The following is a 24,733-nucleotide window of genomic DNA, read 5'->3' as shown; positions in this document are numbered from 1 at the left end:
CAAGGGGACGGTCAGAGAAGCTGGGGCTGGAATGTATCAGGTTGCAGAGGGACAGTGACACACACCTGGGCTGAGGGGAAGTGCTTGTGTTGCCTGTGACTAGGGGTGTCAGGAGTCACCTGGCAGGGAGGGACAAATCTCCCTGATGCTAAGGGGAGGAAGTAGCAGGGTACCTCAGAACCCTAGGTATCCCAAGGGAGCATCACAACAGGGCCTAGCACAAGGCAGCCTTAGTAGTCACCCTACCATAGTGTCCTAAGTATGATAGGTTAGTAAAGTACTGAAGTAGATAAATTGAGATAGCCTGTGGAGGGAACTATGTCAAGTTCTGCAGTTGCCAAATAACTGACCTTCCCAAAGCATCTGCAAAACTTTGATTGTTTTCTCTCATATTTGAGGATTTCTAAAGCTGAAATGTGAAGGAAAGTCAGTCATGCATGTGCTTGCCTAATCTCACTTTCTGCTGTGATAACTTCATCCTCCAAGTGAGTTTTCTCATCAGCACCCTTTACACCACAAAGCTCAATTTTCTAGTCCTTGCCTGAACACTTTCATCAAGGTTACACTGCACTATACTGAAGACATTTCATAACATACCTTCTTCAGAGTGGCTTTCACTCTCTCCAATTACTGCTACTAGAACAGTTTTTCCATCCATTATTCCACATCATGTATCAAACTTCACAGTGCTACGCAACCTCATTTAATTTCCATACTACCACCACCACCGCATATTTCTAGCATCTTTCAGCAGAGGCTCTCAAAGTATTTTGCAAAGTTAGTAATACTCCATTTTACAGAGGTGTGAACTGTGGCACAGAGGTTAACTTTCCCAGTGTCACATCAAGTGAGTTGGAAGAACACAAATCAGAATTCCAGAACTGTATTCTAAAAACTAAACAATATGCTCTCCTTCACCTCAGTCCATTTCCTTTGTCACCTTTCTGGAGTTTACCATACATTCAGGATATAATCTTGGTCTGGGAGCCTGAAGTGTGCTCTAGTTTAAACAAATAGAAGCCCAGCAAGAATAGTATTTCCTAGCCAAGAGGTTCTCAACATGTTAAAAACCAAAAATGCTTTAGGACCTCTGCCATCTAGCCATTAAAGTAAGGGAGGGTGGTCAGAATCCCCCAGACCTGTTTGCAACCACCAAGTTCAGAATCCGTGTTCTAGCTTATCCGTACATCACAGATAATCAATGTCTAATTTTTATTGCTTTATTCTGAACTTGAAGTTAATGAAATGGAACCGAGTAACCAACTACAGCCAAAAGCAACCCTCTTATTATTTCACACTATATTTCTACTTTTAATCAACATACAAAACTGTTCACCTTGGGAATAATTAGGTGGGCAGTCAGGCACTATTTATTACAACATGTAAGCCTCATTTCTTCTGTTACATGCCTGCTTAAAATCTATACACACCACCTTCATTTGTTTGCATTTCCTCAACACTCGATATCTTTTCAGTCTGATACAATACAAACTGAATCAATATTCATATGGTTTTAAATCATATTTTTAACTTCCTACCACCGGAAGAAATGGTTGTTGACAAGAAACCTTGCCATGTGTTGCTACCCAGATTCATATGCAAAGACAGGCTTGCAGTAATGACTGGTAATCAGGAGAGGCGGATTCTATTAAGTTCTGCCACTTGCACCATGTGTGACTGAGCACAATACTTACTTTGTGCCTCAGTTTCCTTAGCTCTAAAACTAGCAAGGTTTATCGGCCTCAAAGGGGCATTGAAAGGCATAATAGAGCCACAACCCCGATTCTCCATGAAAACATTGGAGGTGGACCTTTATATCTACATGAAGCCCCACAGAAATCAGTGGGGATATGCTTTAGGTCAGAGGTCAATCAACACCTCTCATTACAGGATTGGGGGCCATGTTTGTTATCAATGAATCATCAGGCAGAAAACATTAAGTGCAAAATATACTTCAGTTTAAAGAGGAAAATAAGTATTTTTAACTTAAATAATGTTAAATTTAGAACACTTAAGAACACTTACCTTTGCAAGTCTTTAGTATTACTACTACTATATTAACTTTTCAACATGTTCTTCACAGAATTATAGATAATGGGGTGGTCTGGTAAAATTTAGTATGTTACTCTTACTTAAAACAAGTAGTATCCGAACATCCTCTACAACTTTGTCTTCCTTATACAAGATACCAAGTGATCGTACAACAAAAAATCTGAACTTGTAAGTAGCTCAATCCCTTCCCCACTCCCCATAACTGCAGAGTTTATCTGTAAAGAACTTATATGAAATCAACACAAAACTGGTTTGCTAATGTCAATTCAACAATTAGATCTCACTTTAATTCAGTGAGTGTTCCAATAAAAGGATATCCTTCACTGGCAGTTTGCGTGTTTGGGTTTTTGTTTTTGTTTAAACAAAAAAAGTGAAAAAATATCTTAACAAATCCCTCTAATTTAAGCAATACTGGGATCTGCATGTAGATACCTGCAAATAAGTTTTCTGAAAAAAATCTTTTATTAAAAACAGCCACGAAGAACGTGATTTTTAATAAGATTAAAAATTCCAACATTTGCCCTAATGCCTAAAGCTCTGGTTGGCATGAATATAAATCCTGTAATCTGTAAATAAATACACTGAAATTGAAGCCATCTGTTATAAAACCACGCATTTTATTTCGTATCAGCATTCGTCGCCAAGTTACAACAAGATGTACTTTATCTGCCATTCTGAATTATCTACAGGAAAAAAATATTACTGTGTCAGAGAAGTTCAGATGTATTTACATAGGCTCACCAGAGACTTAGGATTTGAGTTTTTAGAAGCATGCACAGTTAAGTAGGCCATAATGCATGCATTTTTTAAAGTTAGGCCCTAAAAGCCACATTGTTTAGGCTACAGACTTATTAGTCCCATAAACAATGGATACAACTCAGAAGCTGTTATAGGACCCTTGTTATAATTTGGCCAATTTTGGACAGGTTTTCACAGAGAAGGTAAAAGGCACATCCCTGAGACCCCCTGCAAAATTTCAAATCCCTGCTTCAAACAATAGGCTCAGTAGAGCTTTTCAAAGAACAGGTTGTTGGAATTTTTTAATATGGGCAAAACAATGCATTTTTCTTTAGCCTCCTTCCTGGAATTTTCCAAAACACTTCACCATCCGACAAACATGCAGCATGAAAATTTCAACCCAAACACTTAACGTTTGGCAAAGTCATAAGCAACCGAACACAGGTCTTAATGAGAAATGCTGGGCAACCTAAAGAGTGATTCCAGCCCAGACAACTATTTCCATCAGAAATACATCTTACTACAAATTCCTGTTGAAGACGATGGTAACAGTTTCCAATTCATCTGTACCAGTAATAAAAATTCTAATTTAAGTGCCGTAGATGTGCAATGACACTGCAGAGTCCTGTACAGATAGTGGTACCTATCTGCAGGATCTGGCCCTAACGTTAGTGCTCACTACCATCAGTAGTCACATAACTTTTAGTGGAAATATTCATGGTAGCAAACACTAAAAACTCAGTAGTTGTGGGATTGGGACCTATGTTAAATTGAGAATAGAGGATAAAAATATTAAGAGCTTTTAGGTGTAGACTGGGCAGGACAAAGATGAAAACAATAAGAACAAGTGGTTGCTTGGGTGGAGAGAGAATGCTTTGGGCGTTACACAAGTTTCCATTCTTTTAGGGTAAAAAAACATCAGAACAGTCTGTTCAAAATGGACTAAACCCATAGGATGACTGTCACCCCTACTCTGCCCCCTTTATGCCTGGTAAAAGGGCAACAGCAGTGTTAAGGATACCTAAAAGCCTCAGTTCTGGTTGCAGAGAAATTCCTTCTGCATAGATACCAAAGAAGATCATAAGATGGCCTTCCAAGGCCCGCTTTCAAACCCTAGCACTAGGGTTGCCAGTTTTGGTTGGATGTACTCCTGCAGGTTTCATCACATGACATAATCTTTAATTAAAGATTAATCTTTAATTCCTAGAAACTCCAGGCCAATCCTGGAGGGTTGTCAACCCTACCTAGCACAGACGATGACATGTCAGAGGCAGCGCTGGAAGAGGCATGCGAGGGAAGAACCCAAAGCACACAGCCCAGTGACCCATATGGCAACCTCAGGATACTACCATAATTTAGGCAGGTCTCCCGGGCTCTCTCAGTTATGATGTGGGCTATTCCAGCCAACAGAACAGTGCAGGCTCAGATGGGGTGCAAAGGATACTTAAAGCCACCCTAGCCCCAACCACCTCAACCCTTGGTCTGCAAATTCTGTGTTTTGTCTGTCAGAAACACAGCACAGAATCTCACTTATTGCCTCCACTGAGATCCTACTATACTGGGTTGTGCACAAGTACCCTTATTTTACTGGCAGTTTGAATTATCTGAGAAAATGTTATTAACTTTCATAGAACTTCCCCAAAATAATTCCTAGATCTGATCTCTTTAGAACAACATCCAATCTTGATCTAAAAAGGGTCAATGATGAAGAATCCAACACAAATCTTGGTAAATTGTTGCAATGGTTAATTACTGTCAGTTAAATATTTAAACCTTATTTCTAGTCTGATTCTATCTAGCTCCAACTTCCAGTCATTGGATCACGTTATACCTTTCTCTGCTAGACTGAAGAGCCCATTATTAAATATTTATGCCCCATGTAGGTACTTACAGACTATAGTCAAGCCACCCCTTAACCTTCTCTTTGTTAAGCTCAATAGATTGAGCTCTTGGAGTCTGTCACTCGAAATCATGTTTTCTAATCCTTTAATCATTCTCGTGGCTCTTCACTGAACCCTCTCTAATTTATCAACGTCTTTCTTGCACTGTGAGCACCAGAACTGGACAACATTCTAGCCATGGTCACACAAGTGACAAAGAGAGAGGTGAAATAACCTCTCTGCTGCTACTCAAAATTCCCCTGTTTACACATCCCAGGATCGCATTAACTCTTTTGGCCACAGTATCACAACAGGAGCTCAGGTTCAGTTGATGAGCTACCATGATCCCCAAATCTTTTTCAGTCACTGCTTCCCACAATAGAGTCCCCCATTCTGTAAGTATGGCCTACATTCTTTGTTCCTAGATGGATACATGGACATTTAGCCATATTAAAACACTTTGCTTGTGCCCAGTTTACCAAGCTATCCAGACTGCTTTTAATTAGTGATCTGCCATCTTCATTACCTAACAGTCCCTTAATTTGTGTCATCTACCAACTTTATCAGTTATGATTTTGAAAGCACATTGAAAGACTACGAAAGCACAATCTGTATTGATGACTATTATATTTAGAAAAAACTGAGCAGAATGACAAAAAACTTTTTTAAATAAGAAGCAAAATGCAGAACAGATTTTGATACTGCATAGATTTAAAAACATGGCCATACTAATATAAAGGACACTGTTAACAGAAATACACATGGTCCTTACACAGAAAGCCACTAATTTACCGGAGTAACAGGAAGACAATCTTCAAAAATATCTTTATTTTGGAGACAAAGTGCTGTAACATTCTGAATTACTGGCAAAATATATTATAGCAAGTTTTATGCACATTTCTTTCATCTTGCCTTAAACTGAAGCATACACTAACATAGGCTTGAATAAAACAATTAAAAACAAACTGTATATTCAATATTGTTGCAAGATTAAAAATTAATGCCACTTCTCTACTGTTCTACTCCATATTCTTTTTACATATTTAACTTTACCATATTTCCCATTCAACTGCCTACACTTTCCTTTATATATTTAACCACCTCCCCTTTAATGAATGAGAATTTTTTATTCCAGCACATTTTCCACTAGTATATACTTGCACTTTCTACTGTTCATCAGGAGAAATAGCTATATAATCTGCCTCAGCTGTTAAGATTCAATTTTAAGCAACTTCAAAATATTCCTAATAGCTGCAACAATCTGCAGTTCCTTGACAAACTGCATTTAAAGATTATTGTCCAGTACAATGCAATTAAGATGCTGATTTTTCAGAACAGAAAAAAGAATTCTTTAGAGTGGAGACTTGATTTTTCATAGAATAAGCCCCTCAATTCAATTCTCAGAAAATTAACCTTTCCCCCATCTCTAATACAGCAGTACTCCTGGTAACTGAAATGTAAGCCTTCCTATATTATGCATTTATGAAGCTTTTACAGTTTCTGAATATCTACTGTAATACACTGCTAGCCCTTAACCTTAACATCTTTTCATTACAAGTTTTTTTTTTCTAATACTGTGCAAGCAAGGATAATTTCTAATAGTCTACCATGTATTTTACATGTGAAAAAGTTGGAGAAAAAAATCTTGAATATTTGGCTTAGTTTTAAAGTTTTATTAAAAAAAATCCAAATCATTATATTATTCCAATGTATTAGTTAGTAGGGAAAGTACTGGGTTGCTGAATACTGGATCTTTTAAAAAACAATTAAAACTATATCCCTATTAAACATCTGCTAGAAACTAGTTTGCTGTATCTTAGTTACATTTTGGGCATGTGGTTACAGCAACTATATAAACATGTGAGTGCTGACAAAGGCAATCTATATGAAAGCAATATTTTGAATTCAATTAAACAAGCCCATACAACTTGATTCTGTTAAAATATTTTAGCAAATAGAGAGGGAGAAGGTAGCCCTTTAGCAAATACTTTCCCAAAGAATCAGCTCAGGCAAAGCCCAACAAGTTTGGAAAGGAACAGAATTATGACAGATGTTCTTTAAGAAGCCAAAGGCTTCAGGCAAAACGGATTTCTTTTGCAACATATTTGTGAAGCTGTACTTCTATATTTTTGAATACTTTATGACTTATGTGATTATTAATGTAATTTTCTGAAAAATCTGATCCAGATCTCATACTTTTAATGGTGTGAAATATTTGCACACAAAGTACTACTGCAAGGTTACATTGTATTACAATGTCTTCCTCTTTCTTTAAGTATAAAAAGATAGCTTTTAAAAAAACATTAAAAACATGCATAATAGATTTTTTTTTAAAACACATACCGATGGAAAAAACCCTATATCCATTATTTTTAAAAGGGCCTATAAACTTATTTGCTCCAAAAGCTGGTGCCATCACACAGTAGCTTAAGAAAAACTTTTGAAATCCACAACATTTCCTGCCTGAGTGCTTCGAATTTCCAATCACAATACTGCACAGATCAGGTTTGATGTCTTTCACTTTGTTGAAACACACAAAACTCTAAGCAAACAGACACATTATGGAACACATTTGAAAATAAATAAAACTCAGTAAGTGACAGTACATCGCGAACTTACCAGTGACTGATGTTTTCCCATTTAGTGATAGTATGTCTTTTAGGTTTCCTGATGCTTTTTACCTTTTTGATTTAAAAATACAGCTAACTGCTACAATCCTTAAAATGGCCGCACTGCTTAGCCAGCAAAACCATGCTAGTGACTGAGTTGCAATATTAAAAGAAAAATAGAACAAAACATTTGCTTCTCCTATGGTGAAGCTTAAAATATCCATGCTGGCATCTTCAATCATGGAGCTACCTTGGAAGTTGCTGCTGCTCAAAGTAGCTGCTGAAAAAGTTCTGCTACATTCTTGCCTTCTGCATGGTTTTTCAGCTAAAACAGATCAGAACAGGCTAGCAAACAACTCCTTCCTAAATGAAAGCTCTAATTTCTTCTTCTGCAGTGAAATGAACCAAGTTTCTATGCTAAAGAATGAGTGACAGTATTGCCAGCCAATCAGCTTGGGTTTTTCAGGAAAATCACCCCTTAATTCATTCAAAATTAGGTCATATGACACTATTTGAAATGCTATTGGCTTAAAATGAATATAGTGTTTTACCCTAATCAGGATAAGGCCACCCATCTATGCCTCCCTAGACTGAAGATACCTTGACTATAAACACACTAGGAATATTAAAAAAAAGAATGCAGACTTACCAGAGCTTCCCAACTATTAAAGGGCCGGTGCTCCGTTATCTTCTGAGCCTTTTTCTGAGAACACTGAGGAATCAAAGTGAGTTCACCTAGTGAAGCATCTTGCAGGAAGTTAACTATTTTAGTTTTGTAACCATCCTCCATCACTTCATCACCACTGCTGTAGTCCTCATCAAGGGAGCTACCACCTTCTGAAGCTGACTCGTATTCTGAATCTTCTGTTTCTCTTTTAGTCCTCCAAACACCTTTTTTGCCTTTATCTTTTTTCCTAAAGCCATTCTGAGCTTTTGCAGAAGATTTCTGTTTCACCTTCACTTTAGTGTCATTATTATAGTGCTTTTTGCTATTTGTGGAGACTTCGTTCCAACTAGAAACTTCACTTTTGGAAGGATATTGCACATCTGTGTATGTAATGTAAAAAAGTAAGTAACAAATAAGATCCATTGTTCAAGAGCAAAAATCTTCATAAGCACTGCTGCTTTTCAAAATAAAGGCTTATGTAAACGCCAACACTCTCCTCTGCTTTATATATAGCGTGGAACAAATTTCAGTTTACTAATTGTAAAACTTTATTCAAGCTGCGTTTGGAACCTTTCCCTGTATATTTAGAAAGATGTTGTAACTACCACAGCAAATACAAAATTATCAAGTAATTGGAATCACAATGAAAAGACAAACCATAAGATTAGAATACTTTATACAATTCTAATTAAAAGCCAAGTAACTTCAACTTGTTAACTATCATAAATATAAATTCAGAGTATCTATATTAGTAGGACTTACGCTACACTACGAGTCATACAATGGTTTTATTAACTGCATTAAGGCAAAAATGTTCAAAATTATAATATGTATAAAGCAACCTTTGATACTCTAAGGAATCTGACACTGAAGTTTGACTTTAATGGAATAGTGTCTCCCCGCCCCCTCAAAAAAAAAAATTGCTGATAGATTAAGCAAACAAGCCTGATTTAGCACATGCTTTCACCACACACACACACACACACACACACACACACAAAAAAGCATAAACCTAGTCTCACTTTACTGCATCTCACAGCAGCATTATGGGCGGGACACCAAAAGCATGCACCTGCTAACTTGAGGAACTAGAGCTTTTAAAATAAACAAAATGTTTTGGGTTCAGTTATGAACTTCTAATTTTTTATAACCTTAATCATGTTTTAAAATAATTAACTCATTTTTTTCTTAAAATAAATTATCAGTCCTTTTTAGAAAAAAAAGTGTCAAGGTGTATCCTTTTGACCTCTCAATTTAAAAATATACTTCAATACTATTCATATCATAATGTCTATTCTCCTGTCTAACCCTGCTTTAGGTTCATAAATCCCAAGCAGCCCTGTTTCCTAAAAAGGAAAGGCAATGATCAGTGATGAAAGGCAGCTGCTATCTCTTCCATGGAGATGAAGATCACGTAAAAAGCACTACCCTATCCCAATGATTCTTCAAGAAGCACACTTAAGGACAAGTTATTACATTCATGCACAAACCTATTATAGGTTGTTTTCATAAGATATACAGCACAGTTATCTACTTATCAGCCTATAGCGACCCAACAGCCCATCATACACTGTCTAAAATAAATAAAATATTTTGTTGTGTTGATACACCCAAAGATACAGCCTCTGTAATCCTGGGAATAAATTCTCACCACTCTTCCTGGAAATAAGTGCACGTCTGTGCACAATAAACATTATATGCTCCTAATCTATAATTTTGATTCTGTATTTTTCCCTCATTTTACCAACATTTTCTGCTAACAAGTCTATGAAAACAAATGTTCTTAACCAAAGAAAATTATGGAAATTGCCTAGGGAGGTTTTGGAATCTCCATCATTGGAGATTTTTAAGTGCAGGCTAGACAAACACGTGTCAGGAATGGTCTAGATAATATTTAGTCCTGCCAAGAGTGCAGAGGACTGGACTAGATGACTTCTGGAGGTCCCTTACAGTCCTATTATTCTACAAGAACTAGAGTAATAAAAGACCCTAGTAAAATAGCCTTTTGCATGTATGAAGTCTTGCTGCTGCAGCTGGGCCCTGCCTTTTAGATGATCAGATTAAGGTAACTCAGTTTGGAGATTTTAATCACATCACCAATGACTTGATTTGAAAGATACATTTGTTTATGTACTTGTGACATACATATCCTAAAGGAAACACAACTTAAATATTTCATTTTGTAAATTCGTCAGATCAGAAACTCTCTCTACTTTTGTATAGTAGCAAGCACACTGCGGTTCCTGAGTTTGATTGGTGCTTCCTGGCATTACTGCAATATTAAAGAATTAAGGAACAGTATCTGCTCATATTAAATATGGGGTATTTCCTTTTTAGTAGTCTGGGTATCTGTCAGTGGTGTAATGCTTATTTCTATTACATTTCATGCATTAGTATTTCACTGGACTTCTACGAATATTGTTTGCATTATTTCACTCTAAATACAGTCTAAATATTACTTCTGTGCTAACAGACTTCTTAAATAGGATAAACTGATTTACTGAGTCACTTTCATTGCCTTGAGATTAGTACTTTGTGAACTACTCAATTCAAAGACAATCATGTTTGATATTTTCTTATCACAAAGAATATGTTTATATATTATATATATATATATACACAAATAGGGCAGTGGTTCTCAAACTTTTGTACTGGTGACCCCTTTCACATAGCAAGCCTCTGAGTGCGGACCCTCTCCCCTTTATAAATTAAAAACACTTTATCTATTTAACACCATTATAAATGCTGGAGGCAAAGCAGGGTTTCGGGTGGAGACTGACAGCTCACGACCTCCTGTCCCGACCCCCAGTTTGAAAACCCCTGGAATAGGGAGTTATGCTCATAAGTGTAAATTTGCACTTGATAAACGAATATACTTGCCTTAACTTCCATACAAAAAGGCATGCAACTCCATAAAAATAGGATGCAAATTCAACATATATACTTTCTTTTTCAACATTAAAAACCAGTTTCTTTTACATTCTTTTCCTCCCCTCCGCCAAAGAAACCTGTTTTTGCACATCACTTTTAAGATATTATCTTAATCACTGTCAGGATTGTCTCATTTAGACATTAGGGAGTTTGACACTGCTCACATCTGTTCTTTTATTACAGAATAAAATTGACTGTAAATCTGTCTTTATTTACCCTGTTGGTCTTCTGCAAATACTTTTAAAGACTCCAGTGCTTCATGAAATACCCAGTTATGTTCTTGAAGTACATCTTTCAGTTCCTATTAAAACAGGATTTTCATTATCACACCATTATGCAAAAAGTATATTCTTTAACAATTAGGAACAAGAGCAGCACTTCTCAAACAAGTACCTGATAAAACCTTTGATTAATGCATACACTTATGCACAGGATGCACGATGCATACTAAATATATTGTAACTAAGCACCTGATTTTTTTTAAAACTGTTCCTAACGTCAATTATCTCCCTATGATGCAACAGGTCTTCTAATTAAAGTTAGCAGTATTCTAGATGAAAATGCAAGGAAATACTATACACAAACTTCAGAATATTGCACATCATCAGCTTACCACCTTACTAGTATAGGTAATATACTTGGCCTTCCACATTTAAAATATAAAATCACTAAAAACTGACTGAATTCTCTACTTGACTGCTGATCTATTTCAGCTCTTTATACAACCACCAGCACAGTTTCTAATAATTCTTCCTCTAAACACCAGGTATCCCACATAATGACCTATACAGATACACCTACTCCAGTTTAAAGAAAAAAGTTGAATTCTAAAAACAACATCAATATTTTAATGATACAACAATGTACTATGTCTAAATAATTTTCACATATATTCATACTGTGGGTCAGACTCTTTGGTCTGGCCAACTCATGCTTAATGCAGGACCAGAAAATGGTCCAACAGGGTTTATACATTCTAATTTATGTCCAATTGCCTACAGTCTCAAGAGACCATACCAATAGCAGCAGCAGAAAGGTGTTCCTGCCATGAACCCTTTCTGTAGAAACACTGCTTGTGCTGAGGTCATTTGACTGGCTCCATGACATCTAGAAATTCCCGTTGGCCAGGTAAGTGGTTAAGCAGCTGGAATGGGAGCTAAAATCTGGTCCTGTGCACTTATTACATTTTTACATTCTTACATAAACAGTAGGTTTGCCCCCAAAAGACACATACTAGCTTACCTCTTTATCCAAACTGGGAAATTTATTTTGCAGTTTCTTTACAAGAGCTTCTTGCTTTTCCCATTCTTTTTGAGATTCTTCCCCTTCTAGCTATGATTCAGAAAAGATGTAGCAATTTTAGAGATCATTTCGCTTAATGCTTCATAATACTACTACTCAAACAAAAGTGAAACAACATGCCTAACTTTGCTTACCTTTTAAATAGTCACCCTTTGAATGATAAAAACAATTTGCAGAAATATCTGAGCTGTGCAGACAGAAATAAGTGACTAATACTGTTTTCTTCATTTATAACTGTGTTCAAAATGAGACAAAACCCTCCAAGAATGGTATAGAAAATTCTTAAAGTACTGAAAGAGGAAAAAGTTTGAATTCAATAAGAAATAACAGACAATCAAAAACTTTAGGTTACCAAATTACAATAAATGGATCTTGGCCAACTTAAAATCATTTAAGTTGTTCTAAAAAAAAAAAATAGAGTGGTTTTATGAGATATATGTGATTCTTTAACAAATAGTGGTCAATCAAGTTAATTTAAAAAAAAAACTTGAAATTTTGGAGAATATAACTCAGTCTTGACAACTCTTCTTGTGGAGAAGGAACGGGAAGGCAGACATGGTTAACTTAAACAGTCAATTACTCAACAATGTCCCTTTAAAGCCATTATGAAGTTCAACTTTGTCTCAGAATTCTGGCAAATGTAAAATCCTAGGAACCTGAATATTGTATTAAGGCACAATAAAATTATACCAAACCCTGATAAAAGATTTCCTGACAAAAGATTTCCAACACAGAGAGAATATAGTAGAACTACAGCTCCTATTGGTTTGTAGGAAATAGGGAATGTGGCCTAGCAGTTAAAGCTCATAAATGGGAGCCAGGATTTCCAAATTCTACTCAGTTATCTTATGGATTCACCATATAACAATATAAGAAATCAACACGAGAACGACCAGACTGGGTCAGACCAATGGTCCATCCATACCAGTATTCTGTCTTCTGACAGCGGTCAATGCCAAATGCCCCAGAGGGAATGAACAGAACAGGTAATCATCAAGTGATTCATCCCGTTACCCATTACCAGTTTCTGGCAAACAGAGGCTCAGGACACCATCCCTGCCTATCCTGGCTAATAGCCGTTGATGGACCTATCCTCCATGAACTGATCTAGTTCTTTTTTGAACCCTGTTATAGTTTTGGCCTTCACAATATTCTCTGGCAAAGAGTTCCACAGACAGACTGTGCATTGTGTGAAAAAATACTTCCTTTTGTTTTAAACCTGCTGCCTATTAAGTTCATTGGGTGACCCCCTAGTTCTTGTTATGTGACAGAGTAAATAACACTTCCTTTGTCAATTTTTCCACAGCAGTCATGATTTTATAAACCTTTATCATATCCCCCTTAGTTATCTCTTTTCCAAGCTGAAAATCCCAGTCTTCTTAATCTCTCCTCCTATGGAAGCCATTCCAGACCCCTCATGATTTTTGTTGCCCGTTTCTATATCTTTTCCAATTCCAATATATTTTTTTTGAGATGGGGCGACCACATCTGCACGCAGTATTCAAGATGCGGGCATACCATGGATTTATATAGAGGCAATGTGATATTTTCTGTCTTATTATCTATCCCTTTCCTAATGATTCCCAAAATTCTGTTCGCTTTTTTAACTGCTATTACACATTGAGTGGGTGTTTTCAGAGAACTATCCACAATGACTCCAAGATCTCTTTATTAAGTGGCACTGACTAATTTAGACCCCATCACTTTATATGTATACTTGGGATTGTGTTTTCCAAAGTGCACTACTTTGCATTTATTAACATTGAATTTCATCTGCCACTTTGTTGCCCAGTCACCCAGTTTTGTGAGATCCTTTTGTAGCTCTTCGCTGTCTGCCTGGGACTTAACTATCTTGAGTAGTTTTGCATCATCTGCAGGTTTTGCCACCTCACTGTGTACCCCTTTTTCCAGATCATTTATGAGTATGTTGAACAGCACTGATCTCAGTGCAGACCCCTGGGGGACACCACTATTTACCTGTCTCCATTCTGAAAACTGACCAATTATTCCTTGGTCTAGATGAAGTTGTGATCTGATCTTCACAGCTTTATCTCCCAGCCCAGCCCAAAGATAAGATCCAGAGCATGTCAAACAGCAGGAGTGAAGCCAGCAAAAGTCCTAGTCCATTGGTGACACCATGAGGTACTGAACAAAAACTCAAGGAATTACGGTTCCGGATCATTTCAACATCCACACCAACAGCAAGTCTTGATGACTTCAGTGTCAAGGTCAAAAAGGGCTCAGCTCAGGGAAGGAAGTAGGACAACATTAGGTTACTTTTACATCAGCAAGCGGGGGATACCACACAAGGAGACCAAATACGGGGTGTGGTAGCGCCTACAAAAAGAATAACCAGACCTCTCTACCATCCAGATCTCATTGTTGGCTCACGTGAAGCTAAGTGACCAAGTGGATGAAGGCCAGCAGCATTTTCCAGCCAGCTCTGGGAATCATGTGCTTAACCATATTGTCAGATCACTTAAGCACAGTAGGGAAGCTTCTTTAAAAATCACCACAGCAGTCAGGCCAACTTGCAATCCCTTCTCAGCAGAGGCCAGGGACAGAGCCCGTGGCAGACCAACTCCCTGTTCACCTGAGGTGAAAGTCATGATCAAGCTCACAATGCAGCTGCCTAGCAATATTAGCAGTGGTATGCACGTACTGACGCATCACCAGACATACAGGCAAATCACCTTACTTCTCTCTCTCGTCTGTAATATGGTTATACTACTACTTACCTATGTGTCAGAGTTGTTATGAGGCTTAATTAATGTTCATGAAGCCCTCTCAGATGTTTAGCTGCATGATGCTAGAAGCTACTGAATTGCCCAACAGTAGTTGTCAGCTCACCTGCTAGCACTCCTGCCTATAGAGCACATGGGTCCCAGGTTAATAACTACAGTAACATTTCAAATGAACACTTAGCAAGTCCAGGTACTGCGTCTAGTTTCTAGTCACTAATTAGCAAACCAAGGTGAAGTAGTAGCCCTTAATTTGTAATTCTCTCACTTCCGTTCATTTAGGTTGAACACACATTTTATGAAGGCTTTTTGTGAAACTGGTTAGAAAAAATCAGACTTTTTTTGGCGGAATTTGGTTTGTTGAAATCAAAATGTTTCGAAGAGATTATTTAAAATTTCAAGATTCTAACAGAACACTGCCCACCAGGCAGGTTTCAAAACCTGGCTACCAGGTTTCCTTTGGAAGCCTGCCAGCTCACCAGCCCAGGTCCTCAGCAACCTGGACCTTCCAGGCTCATGGCTCCCCAGCAGCCCACCTGGCAGGCTAATAGGAAACCAGGAGCCTGGAACCCCAGAGTCCCATCTCCCAGGCTTGCTGGCTCCCAGAGTCCATGGTTCCAGGGCAGTCTGGCTCCATTCCCTTTTGGAAAGAAAAATGTTTTTTCCCCCAAATCAGAACTAAACCAGATTTCAAAATTCAGTAGATTCCACTTATTAGCAACCTCTGAGTTCCAAAAGAAAAATTGCTGCTTTCCAGAAGTTGCCAATAAGCACAAGGTACTATTTTCAGGGGGATACATAGAAATATCAGTGTGGAACAATGATACGTTGTACAATTAATTGTTTATTAACTTTCAGTTTGACACAGTGTCCTGAAGAAGAAAACCAAAAGGTGACATACAGAAATGGATATATTGTATAGTGTACCACAATGCATAGAGCAGACGTAGTAAATTTTAGGTTGCTATAGGTCACAAAGACTACAGTGGCACAGAATTCTATCATGGCAAGCATTTAAAAAGCACCCAAGAAAACGTACAATGTGTGTCTACAGGCTGAACTGCACTGTATTTACAGTTAGTGCTCCTCTCGTGTGTGAGAGTAAAGCAGCACAAAATTTTACTATATTTCGTATACAAAAAATGTTTTAAGAACACCATTTGTCCATTATTATCTTCTTTATACAGTTTACCACCTCCAATTGCAAATCCTTCTCAATGTTGCATGCAGCCTTGTAACCACTCTCAAAGCCATGATTCTGGCATATTCTGCAGAAAACATCCACTGCCTGTAGCTGTTGTATAAGCAAAGACTCTGCAGGTTCCTCGTCCCATCCACTATCCACTTGTGCCTCAGCCTGTAGGCACCTGACAACCTTTACTGTCTCCAAATGTTTGGCATGAGTGAACTCACCTTCCATCTCCAAATGACTGTCAAACTCAACAATGGCCTCAAATTCCTTAGCTGTTAGACTGTCAGGAACTGAAACGCTGGCCAGCACATCAACGTCCACCAAGCCAGCATTTTCTGTTGTTCATACAAACCTGCCCTTTCTGAAGCAGTTTTGAACAGTCTTGAGGAGAACAGGAGCCCATGATTCCTCAGCGAGATGAAGTGCATCCGAGTTATTTTTTCGGCAACATCCACTGCTAGTAGATGTGGGTCAGGATAGAGAGAGGCCATTATGTGTCCATTAAGATGAGCATGACAGTGACCTTTGAAGTTTTTAATGAGACCGATCTCCATCAGCTGCATAGCGGAGGCTGTGTTCGGAGGCAAAAACTTTAACTCAATGTGTGACAGCTCTACAATTTGAATGAGCTGGACAATTATCAATAAACAAGCAGATATGGCAGTCCTGTAGTCTCAACTTCCTGTTCCAGTTCTTTAGCCACTCTTCAAAACAGCACACTTGTCATCCAGGCATTGGCTGAACTTCTGTAGATCATAGGCAGCTTTGAGTAGTCCTTAGGGAAATAACGGGGGCACTTGCTCTTTCCAATCACCGTAAGAGACCGTTTCTCTGTCCCATCCAGGTTTGCACAACACAGCACCGTGATGAGGTCCGTAGCTTTTTTTCCTTCCTGCAAGCCAGTCTTTCAGCATACCAAGGCTTTTTTCAGCACTAGTCTCATCAGCATTGAAAATATCATGAGGCTAGAACTCCTCTAGAATGCTAGGTAAGGCATCTACCCTCCATTCATTAGCCACCAGAAGATCAGCATCTTGTTTCTTGCCACGTTCCTTATACTGAATGACATTGTGCTGGGCTTTCCAGCAACAGAACTAGCGATCCACAGGGTTGAATTCCTTCCCCTGTTCTGCTGCCAGCTGACTCGCTTTCTGTTTCAGCATCAGCCCAGAGAGTTGAGCACCTAGGCCAAGCTTACACTGAAACCAGAGCCCCAGGGCTTCACCAACATCAGTCTCCTTTCCATTGCCTTGATGCTTGCAGCCTCTTTGTGCTGTTCCCATGCGCCTGTAAAATGTTATGGCTGTTCTTCAGAATGAACGAAACAATCAACTTTGAGACAAGCTACTCACATTTGCTTACTGCCAGGCTCACATAGGGCCTACAGAACCTGAATTTACTGGTGAGAAATACGTACATATATTTGGAAGCCATGGCATATACATAAGTGCTCAGCTGTGCATGCTCAGAGCCAGGAATCTGATTACAGGTAGGACTTCTCTAAAGAGCTGTTAGTAAGCAGCATGCCTCTTGTTAGTATCTGAATCTCATTAACATTGATGTTGATAGGTGGGCATTTAATCGCTGGCAATATGTCGCCATTAACCACAAATTGCTAATAATGAAGATTGCTATTAAGCGGAATCTACTGTAACAAAATCCTCTGAAATGTAATTGCCTTTCTCCACCCAACTCTACTTTTAACAAAAGAATTCCCATCCTTGCTACACCGTAGTCTAATATCATCCTTTTGCCATGATGTCGTGTGCTTTTCCAGGGTTTGGCCTGAAGATGTGATTGTAGAACTGTACAAATATATCAGATACAAAACTGAATGGGTCACCTTCAGAAAACAGCTCCTCTTTACTAGCCAAGGTTATCAAAATTACCCAAAATTTGGTTTACTGTTCCAAGTTCCTTGTAAACATTTCCCCAAAACACAACTAAATTACCATTTTATTTTATATATAAGATCAAGAAATTGCTTACGTTTTTCTGTATAATTTCTCTAAGGAAAAACGTAAGCAATTTCTTGATGCTTAACTTAGGATCAAACTCTGACGCGGACAGACTCTGCATACCCAACAGCTTCCACTGACTTTATGGGAACTGATGGTGTTGAGCACATCACAGGATCATGTCCTTAATTGCTGTTCCCTTTTTCCCATGACAATACTGCAGTTGGCACTCAGATATAATTCAATACACACAGAATATTGAAGCATATAATCTTTACCAAAAAAAATAAAGGGGGGGGGGGAATTCAAGAAATAATGAAAAAATTAAGTCAGGAGTGTTGTTAGAGAGCGGGAAGCAGAGCTATTAACTCCAGTAATGAGAAGTGTGATTTCCCGAGATAAGGCACGAATTCAGGTGGCTCCAGATGTTCCCAAAGCCATCAGGGATCAATTTATTTTGTGGCTGTAAGACAGAAAGGATAACACTTACAGAGTTCGTTTTTTGCTTTTTTGAAATTTGGTCACCACTGTCTTCAGAATTGTTTGTGGGTGATTGGCTTAGTTTCCTTTTTCGGGATGCAGCTTTAAAAATATAAAAAAAAAGCAGAACTGAAAATTACATCAATTAGAAATTTATCCTGAAACAGCAGAATCATTCAAATCAACATTACAGAAGCTACCAATTATGTGAACTTTGAGAAATACCAGATATTAACAAATGTGAGAATTTGTGTAAACACACCCATCCTTTTAATACAAAACAGCAGAGGAACCAATTATTTTTAGGCAATACAGAATCAATATGATTTTAAGCATCTGGGAGCAGAAGCAATGAAACATTCTATTCTAATAGAAATAGAAATTTAAATTTAAAAAACTATTCCTTTTGAACTATAATTTTCATCTCTGTTAATGTTAAGAGGGTGAAATCAAATACTGCACAAAATATGCAAAACATTTTTTTTACCATTGTAACAGATGGTTTAAAGGGAATATGCAAACAGCTGAATACATGTTTATGTTCACAATGTGTCTTTTCTGTGATATTTAAGGAACCTAAAAATGACACACAACTTATTTAGGACTCCAAATTTAGGTTTTGTAAAGAAGAACGTTATAAAAAAATTAATATCAAATTAATGCAATACAATAGAACCTCGGAGTTATAAACTGACCAGTCAACCACACACCTTGCATAACAGTCTCACAAGAAGGGCAATGTTTGAAGCCCAGGGATTCTGTGCTGAATCAACACCTCTGGGCTTCAGAAGAAGAGCAAACGAAAGGCACAAAGAAAAACTATTGTTATTTACACTAAACCTAAGAGCTAGCTAACACAAACATTTAGTGTTAAATGCTTAAAAGGAACCATAAGCTGGAGCTCCAATTCGCAGTAGGGAGGGGGCAGAGAGGTAAGAGGAACTGAAAGTGGGTTGGAGCAGCTCAGCCCCCTACATCCTTGGCTACATGCATGGGGACCCACTGGGGTACATGTGCTGCCCTGACAAGTATTAGTGACAACTGATCTGGTCACACAAAGACCTACAGTGACATACAGATGTGCACAAGCACTCAAAAATCCATGGAGTTCAGTCAACAAACACCAATATTGCCACCACTTAGTAACATACTAAAAAGAAAAGAGAACTGAATTCTATAAGCCACTGATTTAATTTCATACTTCGTTTCCACTCTGTCTTTCAGGGTTGAACAGAGCACGCAAATAATATAACTATACCTTTCACATAAAATTTGAGCACTTATGTATTAAATATTTTAACCTTTTATTTTAACATTAAACAATTAAAACTGTTCATACTTCTTACGAATTGTTTAAATGAAGAAACTGGCTATGACTCAATTTCTGGCTATAAACATAAGTTCTGTCATTAGCCAGAGAGAATCTGAATAACAAAGGTAATAAAGAATTTTGCCTATTCTTTCCCTCACCCAATCAGATGTAAACTTTCACAAAAAGAAAAAACATTATGTGTTGAGGCAGGAAAGCAGGTGTTCAGTGATGCCTCCTCTTCTAAAAACAGGCCCAAAGTCAGATGATTTATGCCATTGCATTCAGGCATGCTTACTCCTGCCTAAATCTTTTAAATGAGAGCAACAGATGTCATTTTTGTCATTTTTGTTTTACTTCCTAGAACACCTGTTTCTGTGGGCTTGTAGGCAAGGACATGAAATTGCATATTTGTATGAAAAAGTATGGCTAAAAGGTAAAGCCCGTATACTAGAAATCAAACTTGGCATGAGCTCATAGCAAATATTTTGGTATGAACATTTTAAAAACGCAATACTGACCTTTAATAACATTATTTTAACTTAAAATAAATTTGGTAATAATAATAAAACCCACTTAATTTAGGATTAATTTTCTTCCAGGTGGGACTTTACTCATTTCTTGAAACAGGTCTAGATAGAGATCTGCTGGAGATGGAATGCTTAAGTTTTATCTTTCAATTATTATCATCACAATTCTCATCCTCAACATATACATATAATGGTAATTTCAAATGCTTTTTGAGATCAGAAAGTATAAACTCGCTGTGGACTCAAACACACAACACAAAGTATTAAAACCATTTAATAGTACTAAGCATCTGTCATAGCTATATTATCAATAGACCAAAGTCTCAAGATGCATAGGGGATCATTGTACATAAATTACTTCCTAATGTAAGCAAGCACAGTCCATGGGAGAGATGAAAAAACTAGTTTCTCTTAGGGCATAGGGACACTGAGCTGTTGCTCTGCTAATGTCACAAAACACCAACATGAAATCTTTATCATGAAAGACACCGTGATCATTTAAAGCAGGGGTAGGCAAATCTTTTGGCCCTAGAGGCACATCGGGTACAGAAATTGTAAGGAAGGCCGGGTAAGGGAAGGCTGGGGGAGGCTATGCCACCCCAAACAGCGAGGCGTGGCCTGGCCCCTGCCCCCTATCCAGCCCCCTGGAATCCCCACCCCCATCCAACCGCCCTGACTGCCCCCCCACCAAGACTCCTGCATCCTATCCAACCCTCCCCGCTCTACGCACCCCACGTTACGTGTGGGGTGGGGGAAAAGGGGAGAGCTCGCTCCCTGTCTGGACTTGGCTGCTGGGGATAGGGGTCAAGCATGCTGGGGGTGGAGGGGGGCCCCTGGCTTGCTCTGCCTCTGTGCCTGTCAGCAGAGCCCAGGCCCCTTGACTGCCCTGCTGCAACATCCCCTGCTCATCGCCTCCCCCAGAATTCCCCCTGCTCCCCACCCCCGGACCATGCCACCCTGGAGCACCAGGTTTGGTGGCGGCGCTATAGCCAAGCCGCCCGGCCCGAGCTGCAGCCACACTGCCCAGGCGCTGGGTGAACTGTGACTGCGAGGAAGGCAGTGAGGGAGGGGAGCAGAAGGGGATGGGCCAGGGGCTAGCCTCCGCCCCACTCATCGCACTGCCAGGGAGTTGGGCTGGCTCCTCTGCAAGCCTGTCCTGACCCCACTCCCTGCAAGAGCTCAGGGGCCAGAGGGAAGGGTCCTGCGGGCCGGATGTGGCCCATGGGCCGTAGTTTGCCCCCCTCTCATTTAAAGCAATCTCCAGACAATTAAACTGAAAGTGATCTTATTACAGGTAACTTCCCACTCTCACACCTCCAATCAGAGCTGTCCCTAGGGGATGGCAAATCAGGGCGACAGCTCCAGTCCCCCACGCTTCGGGGGGGTCCCGTGCGGCAGCACAATTGGCCAGCATGGCAGGCAAACCACTGGCTAGGAGAGGCTACCCCCAGTCTGCCCCTCCCACCCAGGATGGAGAGAGCACGGGGGCACTGCTGCAGCCTCCCCAACCCCAGGAAGGTGGGTGGCGTGGTCCCAGCCCCCTGGAGCCCAGCAGCGCCGCCGAAGCAGGGTCCGGGGAAAGCGTGTGCAGGGCCATGCCTAGCCAGCCTCCCACCCCGGCACAGTTGGTCCAGGAAGTGACATCACTTCCGCCCCAGGCCCTGCACGCCCCTAGGGATGGCTTTGCCTCCAATTCATTAAGAACACAGGTATAGTTCCTGCAGCTAGATGGAGACTGCATTATCAAAACTTGTTATTTCATCTCTTGTATTATTTGATCTTGATCTCACACTCTTCAGGTTTTTGCATAAGCAGTAACCAACCACCAATAAAATGAGCATGATTTAATCCTGGGGAAAAAGTTTTGACTCTGGATTTATACGGAGGACACCAAGAAAGCCAAGAAGTAAGAGTGTCACGTGTTTGCTGCTCTGTACCATTCCACACAGTGAGATTTTCCATCACATTACTAAGCATCTCAAATGCCCATAAGGCATCATTATTTAAAAAAAAATAAATTATAGGGCCTAAAGACAGAGTCTGTTAGAGCTTCCAGAAATGTCTGGAGAGATGCAAGATGGCTAACAGTCCAACAATTCTGACTTAATATTTCAAACATTCATCCTAAGCAAACAACCTTACAGGATTAATTTACTCATGAAAAAGCCCTGAAGGAAATAACTTCTTCATGCCACTGCTGATAAAAGTTTATCTTAATCTAGAGATGTTTATGCCGCTTTCCTGAATTCACTGTTAATGGCAAAAACTACTGAGCTAACACTCAACAGGTCCTTTGAGGAAAACTTTAAGACTTAATTCACAACAAACCATGAATATAATGCTATAAAAGGTACAAATCAACGTATAGGCATTTGTTTATTCAGAATCAGAACCCAGCCAACTGGATTTTAGTGGCCAACTTCCCGTGGGCCACTAAACCAGATAAAATGACTGCCAGTATTGACCTGGGCTGGATTTGAACAGGATCTAGAGGTAAAAAGCTCTGGTAATGCCATTACAATTCCCTTGCATAGGAAATTAAAAAGACAGACAGACAATGGCCAAGAAGATCGCTCAATTACTCAAACTGCAACTCCTGTTCTACAGAGAAGAGCAACCTTGAGCTACAGAAACCACCAAACTCTCCTTTTATTATGAGAGCATGGAAAGAATCTAAAACAGTTTAAGTGAAGAGAAAAACTAAACAGTGTGAATATTTTTCTCTTTGCATACATGTCTTATTGCACTTAAATTTAAATATCCCCCCCTCAAGTTTGTTGCAATGTGAAAAATCTTCCTGAATAATACACAATTGGTATAATGTTCCAGTGGTAAAGATTACTGCATACCTTCATCGTTAAACTTCAGACCAGCAGCTATTGCTTCATCCATTGTGCTTGTTGATTCTATCAACTGACAAGAGAAAAATTAAGTGATCAGTGACAAATTGAACAGAAAAAAGTTGCTAAGTAACGGTTGAAACTTATTTCACTGCCTTACAACATTTATAGTAAAATCTAACCACAGTAACATGCAGTCATTAACCAAGCCAATTAGAGGGGCCAGTTATTGCCTTGGAAGCACTGCAAACATATGGATTGAAATACTACTTTTCAGGAACGCAAGTTTCACTTGTTGCATTTCTTGAATATTCTCAACATATCATCGTTCACTTTTAATTTCTTCAAAAACTTACCTAGTTAAAATTCCAGCATTGGAAGCTTAAAATTCCATCTAGTTGTAAATATAAACATTATCTATTTACCAGTTTTATTACTTCGTGCTAAGTCTTTCAGATCTGTTGACTTCCTGGATCACGTGCATAAATAGGGTATCCTGTTCTGCTCTGGTAGTTTATATGTATTCTTATTCCCAATCCTAGGAACAGACACTTCGCTCTCCCCTTACATAATATCTTGCATTTTATATTTTTATAAACTTGTGAACTTCAACACCTCTAAAGTGTTGCATTCATTTTACACATGAAGTAATTTGCCAAAGGTCATAGAACAAGTCAGTCACATAGATGGAAATACAATTCAGGAGTCCATGTTCTCACCCTCAATTTTAATCATTACACAGTGCCTCAGGTTGATGACAATAAGGTAGCTGTCTTAAGCAAGCACCACTCACTCTGGAATCATTCATTCCCCGAGGGCTTGGTAAGACAGGCTGTACGAGAACTTTCATGTAAAAACAGGTGACAAAAGGACTGTTGTTTACAATCCCAATTGTTGTTTACAATGTCCAGAAGAATGTTGCACAGGTGCATACAAGGGCAAAAATTAGCCCTGCCATTAGAATTTAGAAAATTCTGTTGATAGGGAACCAAAACAGAAGCCTTCTTAGTCTCTCAGTCAATTGAATGCAGTCAATTCAGCTAACAAGAGTTCCAGTTAACAGATAAAAAAAATTGTAACTTAAGGCAGCAGATATGACTGAACACAAATCAGGGAGCAGATCTACTGGGTAATAAAGTGTAATATTTAGTCATTTTTCTGACCCTTACTGTACCGTGAAGTGCAATTCTTCCCTGAAAAGTGACACTAAGAACAGCACTTTGTATTTTCCAGCCCAAATTTACTCAGTATAGAAGCAAAAAAGAAGATTTCTTACTATTAATTAGCATCCTTCACAATGATCCTCTGCACACTTACATTATTGAGAACGTACACCTAGAGCTGAGCAGAGTGGCACTCTCAAGAAACAGTACCAGTTGGAGCACCCCCGTACCTCAAGAAACCACCAATCCACTTGGAAAGATACTAGGCAGTGAGGACCAAGATAGATTTCAGAAAGGACCCAAGAAGGCTATGGTGAAAGAAGACTCAATTTGGCTGACTT

General features: G+C 38.9%; 1 protein-coding gene across 8 annotated transcripts in view; it reads right to left on the bottom strand.

Moving 5' to 3' along the window:
• SMARCAD1 (SWI/SNF-related, matrix-associated actin-dependent regulator of chromatin, subfamily a, containing DEAD/H box 1) overlaps positions 1 to 24,733 on the bottom strand; it is a 217,676-nt gene that overhangs the window by 20,853 nt on the left and 172,090 nt on the right. For 7 of the 8 annotated variants that reach the window (XM_039542689.1, XM_039542691.1, XM_039542690.1 and 4 more), the window contains 5 exons: positions 23,239 to 23,302; positions 18,561 to 18,652; positions 12,120 to 12,209; positions 11,094 to 11,178; positions 7,929 to 8,326 (listed from right to left, as the gene is read on the bottom strand). In XM_039542689.1, the coding sequence (XP_039398623.1) occupies positions 7,929 to 8,326; positions 11,094 to 11,178; positions 12,120 to 12,209; positions 18,561 to 18,652; positions 23,239 to 23,302 (729 nt within the window). Of the gene's footprint in view, positions 1 to 7,289; positions 7,630 to 7,928; positions 8,327 to 11,093; positions 11,179 to 12,119; positions 12,210 to 18,560; positions 18,653 to 23,238; positions 23,303 to 24,733 lie in introns of those variants that run through there. The other variant, XM_039542695.1, reaches the window with a different exon arrangement.

This window comes from Mauremys reevesii, linkage group 5 (genome assembly GCF_016161935.1).
Source record: "Mauremys reevesii isolate NIE-2019 linkage group 5, ASM1616193v1, whole genome shotgun sequence".
NCBI classification, from domain to species: domain Eukaryota; kingdom Metazoa; phylum Chordata; order Testudines; family Geoemydidae; genus Mauremys; species Mauremys reevesii.
Note: the sequence above shows the minus strand (reverse complement) of the source record. Positions and strands in the feature narration are given on the sequence as shown.